Source organism: Leuresthes tenuis, unplaced genomic scaffold (assembly GCF_036924035.1).
Source record: "Leuresthes tenuis unplaced genomic scaffold, fLeuTen1.0.hap1 SCAF_18, whole genome shotgun sequence".
NCBI lineage: Eukaryota > Metazoa > Chordata > Actinopteri > Atheriniformes > Atherinopsidae > Leuresthes > Leuresthes tenuis.
In genome coordinates this window covers 8,167,348-8,181,228 of record NW_027325372.1, presented here as the reverse complement: position 1 = coordinate 8,181,228, position 13,881 = coordinate 8,167,348, and the positions used below count along the sequence as shown (strand labels likewise).

Below are 13,881 nucleotides of genomic sequence, written 5' to 3'. Positions count from 1 at the left end.
CAACCGACACACCGCAGTGAACAGGTGGAGGAGTCTTACCTTCGACAGCCATTGTGCTACTCCACAGATTTGAGCATCACTTGCAAGGCAGCAGGCGAAATGTAAAAGTCAACGCTCTCTCATTGTACCTTGTTTGGCGTGTTATCATCACTTTGCTGCGGGCGAGCCGGAGCGCACAGCTGCTGCTACTGCCGCCGCGCCTCAAAGGATCCTGGGAAGTGTAGGCTCAGTGCTATATAGACTATCAGGGATTTGGCGAGTTAAATCAGATTTGCAAGAAGTCCTTTCTCCATACACCCTCACTATGCGTGGATTGTGGATTTGCAGGTGACTTAAGAACTAAAAATACAAACACTGCAATAAATCACGCAAGTATTTGAATGCTGTAGTCCGTTTGGGGAAATATACATTTCTACTTATAAATTACATTTCATCTACCCATCTAATCCATTTTCTATCCCAGTTCATTACAGAGCCAACGTGGAGGCAAAAAAGAGCAAGTTATTTGGGGAAGTGTGTCTGATGCCCTGATGCCACATGGCGTGGAGCCTAAGCCAATTCCAGGTTGACACAAGCAGCCCACCTCCTTCTTCCACATCATCTGTCCAGCTTTCGGAGCTGCAGTTTCATATAATGTCGGTTAGGGCTATTTCACCACATCATCTAAAGATATGCTAAATATGTTGAACTTGTTTCGTAGTACAGGCCCCTGGAGGTAGTCATATTTTTGTTGTTTCTTGTCCAATTTGTATATTTGATGTAAAAAAATAATCAAAAGCAATTTGCTAACCAAGCTGCCCGTAAAAGGAACATTTTGAACTGCTTTCATTTTTACAGGCAGTAAGAGAGGGAAACAGCTTTGTTTTGTGCACATGTTAGAAAACAAAATGAAAAGAGAGAAACCCCTAATTAACTTAAGTGGGTGTGAGAATGTCTTTCTTTTACGGTTAGCTACATGAGGGACAATTTCTTGGCCACCTGCAGTAACTTCCTGGAATCTTTTCCTCATAGTGAGGTATCCCAGGGCAACAAGCAAAGACTTTTGCTTTCAAATACACTGAGCTAACCATTCGGCTATTACTAACATTTACAGAATGTGTATAAAATAAATGAATTAATGAATAACCATGGACTTGGTTGTGATAAATTAGTTAGTTGAGTTATTGTTTATTCTTCAGGGACCACGCACAAGAATATTCTTTTGAACTGAGTGAATATGCTGTTTTGGCAGCACTTTCAACAGTGCATTCCAGCTGTCTATTGAACAGTGAAACACATCAGGTTGGGCAGCCTGATAACCGAATACTTGGTGCACATACCACAAGCCCAGGACTGTTTACTACATGTCATTCTTACACACTCTTCTATGTTTCCATTATATTTTCATTGACAATATGAAAAAAGCAAAAACACCAGCTAAATTGTTTTTTGACAATACAGTTTTGTCTATAGAGTCTCTGTATGCTCTTAATTGTGTGATCTTGTTTTCTGTATGTGTGTAATTATAAAATGAGTGCAAGGGGAAGCATTGGGAGTCACTTTAGGTTACCGTGTCTCTATGGAAAGACAGGCGGTACAGGTATTGCAAGTGACAGATAAACAAAGCGTCACACTGAGTCTTTTTTTATCCAACTGTCAGCCTCATGCAGTATCTGTGGATGGTGGAGTGATAAAAGAAAATGCAGGAAACAGTATGAGGAAGTCTGTGCTCACACTCACTGGTCTGTTTCTCAGCCTTTTTTACTGGCTGCTTCTTCTTTTTAGGCTCAATTCATCCTTTTTCATGGTTTCGTCCTGTAACTTCTTGCAAGTTGATGAACAATGCATTAATCATGTGGGCACGTAGATGCGTTTGATCTTATTGTCTGCAATAATGAATTCTGCATGAGGACATGATATCATTCATGAGTTTAAGCATACTGAAATAGATCAGTAAGAAATAAAACATGAAATAATTGAATTAAGTAAATCAAATACATTAATTTTGAATATGTGCAAAATGTTAAATATAGAATTAAACTGTGAAATTTGTATTACAGTACAAAAATACACAGATTCATAAACAAACCTTCAACACAATTCACACTCTTTGGCTGTTGTTTTTTTTTCCGTATTTATATGTGTCATGGTTCAGAGTGTCCTTTTAGTAACTCTGTAAACCATTGTTATACTATGTCATCGCACTGCCATTTTAGCATCATTGTAGTGGTAAATGTCCATCCAGCGTGGCCTGGATGAGTCTGTAACATGGAATTAACTAGCCTTGAGACAAAGCTAAGCTAATAATCTAATTGCTTAAGCTTCATACCTCATACACAGACATGGTAGTAGCATATATATAAAGTCCACTGAGGAAACTTTCCTTCATTTGTAATGGGACTGACATAAAATTGTAAAACTCTGGCTCAGCTCGACAAAGTGAGCTGTGATCAATACAAACATTGCTATTTCACTCACATCACAGTCATTTATAATATGTGATTTTCCATTCATATACATATGGAATAAAGTGGGGGGGTTTTAGCCACTGTGTATGGTGACCAACAAACTGAATAACGAAAGCGAGGACTTAACACATACACTATCCCACAGTGCCTGAACAACTGAGGCAATGGAAACTGACCACTCAAAGCGCTTTTCACACTACACAGTGCTTTGTTCTAAGCATTGATGGACGCATCAGTTGTGAGCTTCAGTGTCTTGTCCAAGGACACTTTGACACCCAGAGCGGCCGGGAGTCTACTACTGTTCTTCCTCCTGAGCTACAGCCATCCCCACTACTACAGGGTATGTATTCAAAGAAATAAAAAGCCAAATAGCATTGGCAACATTTTGATGTGATGCATTTCATTTGATACTTGCTTCCCACAAGAACACATGCATAATTTATAACATGAAGAAAAAAATAGCATATTCAAACCAACGTTACATTATACTGTGATGGTAGCCCCACAAATCAGTGATACAGTTCATGAATCTTTTCTTCTTTTTAGTTAGTTTTTTTGTTTTTAAGTCAACCTACATTCATTGTAAAAAGACAATATTCAGTCCTGTTGATGTTTTAATCACATAACTGATTAAAGTCTAACTTCCTTGTATCCTAGCTTTAAGTTTTGATTGATGATTTTGCGACAGAAAAGGCTGAAGGAGAAGAACAGTGCCACATCCTTGCTTATTACAGAACCAAAGATTTCATATTTTCAGTAACATGCATTCAAGGTAAGTATTGCTTTCAAAGTGATGAAATTATTTTTTTTTAAATAAAACTCATAGGCCAAAAAAAAAACACATTTCTGGAATGGCGGCAGCTAATTTCCATTGTCCTCATCAGTGCTCAGCAGTGCTATCACTTTCAAGGACTACCCAGTGTGCTTCAATTGAAGAGATTCCTCCATGAACCCGGCCACTGATAAAGCGCAGCTCGGCATCTCTGTGCGCAGGGTACATGTTGAAGGAATGGCCCGAGGGCTGGCCTGCTTGCAGAGAACGGCCCTTGTTAGTAGTGAACACCAGTGACTGAATGTAGTGAGAATACTTCCCGGAAATCTGAACGATGGCTTCATCATCAAAAAACTCGATCTCTTGGAGTTGCCCACTTATGTAGCCAACAACAGGGCTCCATCTAAAACCGTAGCGGAACTGGAACCTGAGGGAAAAAAGGAAGTCATATGTCCCATGTGGCAGTCAAGGGAGTGACAAAATTCAAATCCTTAAAAACCATATCAATGTACAGCTTATAGTTGAGACTTGTTATTGGCAATAGAGCAATACAGAATGACCAGCTTGACAATTTAAAAAATGACTCTAATAACAAGCCCTGTGGTAACACAAATAATAAGCCATCGATCATAATCACTATTCATATCTGCCCAGCATGCATAGCATAAAAAGCTTAAAATGTTCACCCATAGATATAGTTGTTGTAATACTCCCACACACGGACAGCTGTGATTCTGCCCTCCCCAGTGATACTATATGTGGAGCCACTTCCTGATCCCACAGCTGGAGAGAAGGAATACAGAGCAGTCTCTGCAAGGACAAGAGGTACAAACATGAGGGAAGCTAGTGACATTATCATCCTGTCTCCATGACAAGACGGTCGTCTTCCCAAGAAATCCAGAAGTCAAAATTTCATCTTGAAAAAAATTACATTTGAAAAATTAAAAAAATGTTGTTGTCAAAAATGAACTACTTGTAATCTCACTTCGTTAATATGTGCATTCAAATTCTTTCTGTTTATCTAGAAATACTACATATAGCTTCAGAGCAAGGTTTTACACATTATCAATCTTTTTTTCTAATAATGATTACACAAACACCTATTTTGCTAAAATGTTACACGAACACTTACCATGTGCCACGACGTAGCCGGTAAGCAGGGCGAAGAGAGCAATGTAATGCATTCTGTGAAGCAAACTGATAATGGTGAGTTACCATTTCAAATTATACGGATGTTGGAACAATAAACAAGAGGAATTCTTACCTGTGGGACACAGTCTTATTATGATGATCACAATACACCTAAAAGCAATGAATAAAACATTATGGTGAGATTATTTAATAGGATTGTGACCACTGTTCTAATTTTCCAGCCACTTTGTTCTATCTGAGAGTACTTGATTTAAAAAGAAAAAAACAATAATCTGTTTAACAATGAAATTATCAACACAAGCAGACACTTACAGATCAAGTTGTAAAATGGCATTAGCATCGCTGTGCAGCTTTCTCTTGTCCGCTGCCTTGTTTAACCTGCCTTATTTAAGTGCTTTTGCACCACCCCATGCATTCCTGTGCATAATACAGTTGTCATGCCTTCTCACAGAGCTGACAAGAACCAACGTGACGAGTTCCTGTCACATCACAGAATACACAAATCTGCGGGATCAGGAGCACTACAATTTAAAATAAGCTGTAGAAGCTAATCAGCTGTGGTTAAAAACAACATGCACATCATACATAAGATGTGCTGAAAATGAAGCTGAATAACAGGAGCGTAAAAATCTTAACTCTACAAACTTAAAAAAAAAGGTTAAACGGGGTCAGAAGTGCTTGCACTTGCCTGCAAGTTTAACATCTCATAATAAGGATGCAGGGCTGTGGATAAGATGGGAACAGGGCAAGTTAACCTTTGTTAAAGATAATTTGGTAATTGTTCATATGTGCACACATATATGTGTATATATTGTACATATATATATACAGTAAATGTACAATAACACAATTGTAGGCCAGAGTGTTATTGTAACTGGATAAAACAAAATGGAACTCTATACAAAAAGGAAACCGTTTCTGAACTGAAGTCATCAAGCCTGAATCAAAGAAAATTCTCTGGAATACTAAAATGCTTCCAGTATCTCCAGGTAGGAGTGAATACTTTACTTTAAATCAGAGCTTAAAACAAATCCTTCATTCCAGCCATTCTGCTATCTGACAAAGAGCCTATCATCAGTTATCATAGCTTAGAGAATAAAACACGGTTTGATGAACAACAGGAAAGAATAGCAATGGGAAAAAACAAAAAGAAAGGTCTCCATAACGTCCTTGACAATGACCAATCGAAAAATGACTTAAAATGATGTTTTATATATTCACCATTTTATGGATGATGAAACTACACAAACATGATAATTAATCATTTTAGAGCTTATCTCACAGCACTTTATTTGTATCAATTTATGCTAATTAACACCTAGTGTCTGCCCCTAATAATTGCTTTTCCACATACATTTTTTATTATACCGTGAAGAATAATTCAAACAATCAAAACTTCACAAATAATGTTTTCAGGGAAACTCAGTGAGAGGAGCCGAGCCTCCTGGAGTGTCCTGGAGTGGAATGCTGCTTTCCCGTGTATATTCATTAGAGCCCTGTGCGGGACTGTTTTCTTCATCCTGCTCCCGCTGAATTTCTGACCATTACCTCCCGCACACCAATGTGTGTGTTACACTCCCGCCCGCACCGGCAAAACTTTGAGAATTTATGCCCTCACAATAATAGAAATGCATTGATTTTTGTATCTTCTCCCGTCCCGCAGGAGAAAACAAGTTATTTTGTAGGCTATTAATAAAGAGTCATGGACAATCGAGAAACTTCTCCAAATATCAGACTTTCCTTGCTTTGTCTTTGTGCTATAAAGACCTTCATTGAGCGTCCTTTCCACATCATTTACTGACATCCTGTCGCGAGAAGAACTCACGATCCATCCCGATTTTTAGCCGCCCGCTTCCGCCCGCAGCAAAGTTCATACCGCCCGCTCCCGCGAGATTTGAGTTGGCGGGACCCAATCTCAATGCGGTCCTCTAATGTACATTTGTTAAAAACAAAAAACGTACATTAGTAAACTGTGTAAATAAAACACATTTTGCATGTTCACATTACTCTATGGCCATTCCCCCTCTTTTCAGTCAGTTATGATGTTTCCTTTTACTCAAATACAACAAAACCAACAAAGCTTGAAGGAATTTTTTTAACACACTTTATTCATTTTCATTCAGTTAGACATTGTGATGCACATGAACAACCACTTTAGAATTTACTGCCCTGATATTTGCATTAGAATAAAATGACCAAATGAAAAAAAATTAAATCTGACAACAGAAGCAAGACAAAAAAATCAAATCAAATAGATTTTTTATAAAGGGATTGTAGTACTCCAGATCCATTTTCTCAGGCAATACTGATTTCAATAGTACCAGAAAGCCAAAGTCCAAAATAAAATAAAAGAATGATGACTGATTTACATGTTTATCATTTTATTTAAGTTTGAATTTAAAAGAATATGAAGAACAATTTCTGTAATTAAATCAGATGTTTAGATTTCAGAGGCTGAACTTGCTCCCAGATGGTGTTGACTAATTCTCCTCTGCTTTTCATCCTTAGTGTCTAGCAGAGCTGTTGGTAAGTCTGACCCGGGAAGGATCAATGATAGCCCAGTGTGTTCCAATAGAGGTGATGCCTCCATGGTACCGGCCGCTGAGGAAGACCAGCTCAGCCTGGCTGTGCTCGGGATACATGTTGAAGGAAGTACCTGAAGGCTGTCCCACATACAAGGAGCGGCCCATGTTGGTGGTGAACACTACAGATTGCAGGTAGTGACTATGCTTCCCTGAAATCTGGATGATGGCTTCACCATCATACAGCTCAATTTGTTGAGGATTGCCATACGTGTAACCAGCAATACGAGACCAGACGAAGCCATATCTGAACTGGATGCTGATGAATGAAAAAGAAGAAGACAAATATTATGCAATAGGAGTTGTTGAAATCAGTTCCAGAAAAGATGATTCTGTATTGAAATATATCCTGTAATGAAAACAGTCCCCGTGAATAAAATAGAATAGGATTAATGTATTTGTATGAGTACGACAATACTGAATGCAGAACTTTCAATATACAGCATTAAAACAAAAAACTTGTTTTATATTTACCCTCTGATGTAGCTACCATAGTATTCCCACACTCTGATGGCAGTGATCCTTCCTTCTCCTCTAATAGTGTATGAGCTGCCACTTCCTGAACCCACTGGTGGGGAAAACGAGTAGTGGGGCTGGACTGCAAGAGAAAAACATGCAAACACCTTATGAGTTATCAAACCGACATAAAGAATGTGAATAACTTACAAATGCATTTTTTAAGTTACTAGCTTTAGATTAAGTGGAAAGATCACATCATCTAACTGGAACAGGTTTGAATGATTAGACATCATATGCATCACATTGACACTTACAGTCAGCTGCAACAGAAGCTGCAAGAAGAGCAAAGATGGCAACAAAGAGCATTCTGTGAAAAGAAAATGCCGTCCAGTTATTTAGTTCTGAGCGTAATGAGTGAACAATAATCGTAAAGATAGTAATGTAAAAAAAAAACATTTTTTTTCTTACCTGTTGGATTATTTCTCTTTCTTTTGGTCTCTGGAATCAAAAGATACCTCAAGCAGGAAGGGCAGAAAACGTACAAATGTGCATCAAATGTATGAAAACTCAGCTTCAGTGTGTTGCTGTGTTCTCCCAGATCACAGAGATCACAGATGTTTATAGTCCACTCGAAGAGCATTCTGGGAACGCCTCCTATTGGTCCTTGCTATCAATAGACATAATCACTGCTGATGAAGGATGTATCTGGTTAAAATGGGAGGTGCTTTCTGTTAAATCATTTCAGGAATTTCATTTCATGTCAATCTGTTGATCAAGGAAATTTTCAGCATGATATGGCAACCTTCCGTAATTCAAAGATTCAAGGATGTCCTTTACCAAATCCAAACGTAATGAAAATCACTAAGTTAATCAAATGGATAGTGACAGGTGGGACAAAATAGTTATTTTGTTCTTTTTTCTTTTTTTTGACATGTGGATAAAATGGAGCTGTGACCCACAGGAATAACTTTAACTATGGGGTAGGTGGCTAAGTTCACCCGAATCTGACAGGGTTTTTGCAAACTTTTGACCTTGTACAGATGATGAGCACCAGCAGTTTTGCTGCACACTTTAACAACACCCTTCAGTCTATTCTGAGGGTGAGGGAACCCTCACATGTAGCAGACACAGGAGAATATGAGAACAGATTAAATACAACTTTTTCATGAGGATTTTGTCAACATTGAAATTCTGGTGCTTGATCACAGGCAGATGTGATGCCGCTCATAATGGCTTCGGAACACTCTTGTATACAAGGCAAATAAAAGAGGTGCAAAGATACATTAGATACATTGGCAGTGTTTTTTTTTTCCTCTGGGCTTGACTCTGTGCTTTGCCTGTGGAAACAGAAAGAACCGGTTCTTAGTTATGTACCAGCACTGGAAATGCATTGGTGGAAAAAAAAACACTATATGATGAGTTGGGAGTGATAATGAGTTGGTACAGCACTATTTTTAAGTTTATGGCCTCCAAAGATACCAGAGCCAGGACCGTGCTTCTCCTTTAAATACTGAAAAATGTTTTGGCACTTAAAACATGTCAGCATCAACATTTTTCTTCAGAAACAGTATCTTTAAAAACTGATGCCTTTAATCATTCAATTCCAGTGGTGACCAGATTTTGTGGCTCCAGTAACAATGAATAAACGCTGATAATTGATATGACACTTAGAAAAAAGAGGTTGCGGCATGAATAGCATACTGAAGACTCCATGACAGTCATTGAGCATTCAGAGAGTTCAGTTTGATTCAGGAGTTTTGCCAGTGGAAAGTCATATTGCATTCCAACGTGTTTAATTGTTCAGACAGTAAAAGAGACAAGCTCTGACTATAACAGGAAATAAATGCATAATCAAATCACGTTTAACAGCTGGAGAAACTTCTCCAAATGTCAGACTTTCCTTGCTTTGTCTTTGTGCTATAAAGACCTTCATTGAGCGTCCTTTCCACATCATTTACTGACATCCTGTCGCGAGAAGAACTCACGATCCATCCCGATTTTTAGCCGCCCGCTTCCGCCCGCAGCAAAGTTCATACCGCCCGCTCCCGCGAGATTTGAGTTGGCGGGACCCAATCTCAAAGCGGCCCTCTAATGTACATTTGTTAAAAACAAAAAACGTACATTAGTAAACTGTGTAAATAAAACACATTTTGCATGTTCACATTACTCTATGGCCATTCCCCCTCTTTTCAGTCAGTTATGATGTTTCCTTTTACTCAAATACAACAAAACCAACAAAGCTTGAAGGAATTTTTTTAACACACTTTATTCATTTTCATTCAGTTAGACATTGTGATGCACATGAACAACCACTTTAGAATTTACTGCCCTGATATTTGCATTAGAATAAAATGACCAAATGAAAAAAAATTAAATCTGACAACAGAAGCAAGACAAAAAAATCAAATCAAATAGATTTTTTATAAAGGGATTGTAGTACTCCAGATCCATTTTCTCAGGCAATACTGATTTCAATAGTACCAGAAAGCCAAAGTCCAAAATAAAATAAAAGAATGATGACTGATTTACATGTTTATCATTTTATTTAAGTTTGAATTTAAAAGAATATGAAGAACAATTTCTGATTAAATCAGATGTTTAGATTTCAGAGGCTGAACTTGCTCCCAGATGGTGTTGACTAATTCTCCTCTGCTTTTCATCCTTAGTGTCTAGCAGAGCTGTTGGTAAGTCTGACCCGGGAAGGATCAATGATAGCCCAGTGTGTTCCAATAGAGGTGATGCCTCCATGGTACCGGCCGCTGAGGAAGACCAGCTCAGCCTGGCTGTGCTCGGGATACATGTTGAAGGAAGTACCTGAAGGCTGTCCCACATACAAGGAGCGGCCCATGTTGGTGGTGAACACTACAGACTGCAGGTAGTGACTATGCTTCCCTGAAATCTGGATGATGGCTTCACCATCATACAGCTCAATTTGTTGAGGATTGCCATACGTGTAACCAGCAATACGAGACCAGACGAAGCCATATCTGAACTGGATGCTGATGAATGAAAAAGAAGAAGACAAATATTATGCAATAGGAGTTGTTGAAATCAGTTCCAGAAAAGATGATTCTGTATTGAAATATATCCTGTAATGAAAACAGTCCCCGTGAATAAAATAGAATAGGATTAATGTATTTGTATGAGTACGACAATACTGAATGCAGAACTTTCAATATACAGCATTAAAACAAAAAACTTGTTTTATATTTACCCTCTGATGTAGCTACCATAGTATTCCCACACTCTGATGGCAGTGATCCTTCCTTCTCCTCTAATAGTGTATGAGCTGCCACTTCCTGAACCCACTGGTGGGGAAAACGAGTAGTGGGGCTGGACTGCAAGAGAAAAACATGCAAACACCTTATAAGTTATCAAACCGACATAAAGAATGTGAATAACTTACAAATGCAGTTTTTAAGTTACTAGCTTTAGATTAAGTGGAAAGATCACATCATCTAACTGGAACAGGTTTGAATGATTAGACATCATATGCATCACATTGACACTTACAGTCAGCTGCAACAGAAGCTGCAAGAAGAGCAAAGATGGCAACAAAGAGCATTCTGTGAAAAGAAAATGCCGTCCAGTTATTTAGTTCTGAGCGTAATGAGTGAACAATAATCGTAAAGATTAAAATCGTAAAAAAGCAATTTTTCTTACCTGTTGGATTATTTCTCTTTCTTTTGGTCTCTGGAATCAAAAGATACCTCAAGCAGGAAGGGCAGAAAACGTACAAATGTGCATCAAATGTATGAAAACTCAGCTTCAGTGTGTTGCTGTGTTCTCCCAGATCACAGAGATCACAGATGTTTATAGTCCACTCGAAGAGCATTCTGGGAACGCCTCCTATTGGTCCTTGCTATCAATAGACATAATCACTGCTGATGAAGGATGTATCTGGTTAAAATGGGAGGTGCTTTCTGTTAAATCATTTCAGGAATTTCATTTCATGTCAATCTGTTGATCAAGGAAATTTTCAGCATGATATAGCAACCTTCCGTAATTCAAAGATTCAAGGATGTCCTTTACCAAATCCAAACGTAATGAAAATCACTAAGTTAATCAAATGGATAGTGACAGGTGGGACAAAATAGTTATTTTGTTCTTTTTTCTTTTTTTTGACATGTGGATAAAATGGAGCTGTAACCCACAAGAATAACTTTAACTATGGGGTAGGTGGCTAAGTTCACCCGAATCTGACAGGGTTTTTGCAAACTTTTGACCTTGTACAGATGATGAGCACCAGCAGTTTTGCTGCACACTTTAACAACACCCTTCAGTCTATTCTGAGGGTGAGGGAACCCTCACATGTAGCAGACACAAGAGAATATGAGAACAGATTAAATACAACTTTTTCATGAGGATTTTGTCAACATTGAAATTCTGGTGCTTGATCACAGGCAGATGTGATGCCGCTCATAATGGCTTCGGAACACTCTTGTATACAAGGCAAATAAAAGAGGTGCAAAGATACATTAGATACATTGGCAGTGTTTTTTTTTTCCTCTGGGCTTGACTCTGTGCTTTGCCTGTGGAAACAGAAAGAACCGGTTCTTAGTTATGTACCAGCACTGGAAATGCATTGGTGGAAAAAAAAACACTATATGATGAGTTGGGAGTGATAATGAGTTGGTACAGCACTATTTTTAAGTTTATGGCCTCCAAAGATACCAGAGCCAGGACCGTGCTTCTCCTTTAAATACTGAAAAATGTTTTGGCACTTAAAACATGTCAGCATCAACATTTTTCTTCAGAAACAGTATCTTTAAAAACTGATGCCTTTAATCATTCAATTCCAGTGGTGACCAGATTTTGTGGCTCCAGTAACAATGAATAAACGCTGATAATTGATATGACACTTAGAAAAAAGAGGTTGCGGCATGAATAGCATACTGAAGACTCCATGACAGTCATTGAGCATTCAGAGAGTTCAGTTTGATTCAGGAGTTTTGCCAGTGGAAAGTCATATTGCATTCCAACGTGTTTAATTGTTCAGACAGTAAAAGAGACAAGCTCTGACTATAACAGGAAATAAATGCATAATCAAATCACGTTTAACAGCTTCATGTGCTCAGTAATCGTCATGGAAGGGAGTCCAAAAGCCTTTTGGACATTATTTACTGAGATTTCAGTTACTGTGACATGACAGGATAACTACCAATGTAACTATTTGTAAATCTTACATAATCAGCACATACTGCTTGTAGACACGCTTGTGCTTACAAAAACTGCATTACAGGAAGATACTAAAAAGACGTCTTGATTAAGACTGTTTTAAACATTTGTTGTTATTTCAGACTGCAGGAATGTCGCAGGAGCAATGGTACAACATTGTTTGCATTATAGCTGGTGATGCAATAACTAATGACATTCTTGGAAGAGAAACCCTGGAGCACTGACTTGAACATTCAAATTCATACATTTTAGCATCTTCATTATGATGCTTAATTGTATATCAAAGACATCAAAGTATCGTAATATCCAACTCTTCGCTCCCGTGCTGCAGGATTAATTGTGACTCTTAGACTTTCTAAAAGTAGAATAGGAGGTGCTCCTCTCAAATATCCGACTCCCCTCGTGTGGAGCAAGCTCCCAGTTTGGGTTCAGGAAGTAGCCAGCCTCTACTCTCTGCAAATTAGACTTAGAATGTTCTTCTGCTGTAAAGCTCATGGTCAATGCTGACACAGGTGACCCTGAAACATCCCTTAGTTGCTGTTAAAGCTTCAAACTGCTGGGGGAAACTCCCCAAGACGAACTGATCGCCCCTCTACTCTCCTCTCCCTGTGCCTTTATGCACTTGTTAAGTATGACATTATTGCATGTCACTCATTTTATTGTCAAAACATTATCAAAACAATAGCTTCAAGCAAAGTGAGTGGACATTTCAAGATCTATATGACCAGAAATACAGTATTCACAGTAATTATAAATTATTTGTGTGTTAATAATTTCATTGATTCACGACAATGCCGTCACAGAAGGTAAACAACCATTTCTTTGATAAATCAGACATTAAAGTTTAGAAACTTTAACTCTAACATTAACATCAGATTTACTCTCATATGGTGTCAACTAATTCTCCTCTGCCCTCCTCCTTAGTGTCCAGCAGCACTGTTGGTGAAGGATGAATTGACAACAACGTGTTTCAGAGAAGCCAAAGTCACGATGCACCTGGTCGCTGAGAAAGACGAGCTTAGCCTGTTTGTGTTCAGGATATATATTGAAGGAACTACCTGAAAGTTAGGCCCAAGTTGTAGGTGAACAACTTACATCAGATACCGTTCATACTTCCCAGAAATCTGGATGATTGTTTCATTATCAGATAGCTCCATTTCCTGAACACTGCTGTATGCATAACCAGCAACGTCACACTAGACAAAGCCTGAACTGGATGAACTGGATGGATATATGTAGGGGTCAGAGGCAAATATTATGTAAAAAAAGTGAGACACTGATACGGTGTTAA

The 13,881-nt window shown here is 38.4% G+C and overlaps 4 protein-coding genes across 4 annotated transcripts in view; all 4 read right to left on the bottom strand.

Moving 5' to 3' along the window:
- Nucleotides 1-196, bottom strand: part of samd12 (sterile alpha motif domain containing 12) — a 102,878-nt gene extending 102,682 nt beyond the window's left edge. The window contains exon 1 of the mRNA XM_072370162.1: nucleotides 40-196. Coding sequence (XP_072226263.1) covers nucleotides 40-52 — 13 coding nt within the window. The 5' untranslated portion in view covers nucleotides 53-196. The remainder of the gene's footprint in view (nucleotides 1-39) is intronic.
- Nucleotides 197-3,309: 3,113 nt separating this feature from the next.
- LOC140274799 (zymogen granule membrane protein 16-like) lies at nucleotides 3,310-4,423 on the bottom strand. Its single transcript, XM_072370163.1, has 3 exons — nucleotides 4,352-4,423; nucleotides 3,906-4,029; nucleotides 3,310-3,646 (listed from the first exon to the last, which is right to left on the bottom strand). The coding sequence occupies exons 1-3, from the start codon at nucleotides 4,401-4,403 to the stop codon at nucleotides 3,328-3,330; spliced, it is 495 nt and encodes a 164-aa protein (XP_072226264.1). The 5' UTR covers nucleotides 4,404-4,423; the 3' UTR covers nucleotides 3,310-3,327.
- Nucleotides 4,424-6,614: 2,191 nt separating this feature from the next.
- On the bottom strand, nucleotides 6,615-8,028 carry LOC140274882 (zymogen granule membrane protein 16-like). The gene is made up of 4 exons (XM_072370266.1): nucleotides 7,881-8,028; nucleotides 7,727-7,779; nucleotides 7,428-7,551; nucleotides 6,615-7,212 (listed from the first exon to the last, which is right to left on the bottom strand). The coding sequence occupies exons 2-4, from the start codon at nucleotides 7,776-7,778 to the stop codon at nucleotides 6,876-6,878; spliced, it is 513 nt and encodes a 170-aa protein (XP_072226367.1). The 5' UTR covers nucleotide 7,779; nucleotides 7,881-8,028; the 3' UTR covers nucleotides 6,615-6,875.
- A 2,004-nt stretch (nucleotides 8,029-10,032) lies between these two features.
- On the bottom strand, nucleotides 10,033-11,222 carry LOC140274872 (zymogen granule membrane protein 16-like). Its single transcript, XM_072370255.1, has 4 exons — nucleotides 11,076-11,222; nucleotides 10,926-10,978; nucleotides 10,627-10,750; nucleotides 10,033-10,411 (listed from the first exon to the last, which is right to left on the bottom strand). The coding sequence occupies exons 2-4, from the start codon at nucleotides 10,975-10,977 to the stop codon at nucleotides 10,075-10,077; spliced, it is 513 nt and encodes a 170-aa protein (XP_072226356.1). The 5' UTR covers nucleotide 10,978; nucleotides 11,076-11,222; the 3' UTR covers nucleotides 10,033-10,074.
- Between the last annotated feature and the right edge of the window lie 2,659 nt (nucleotides 11,223-13,881).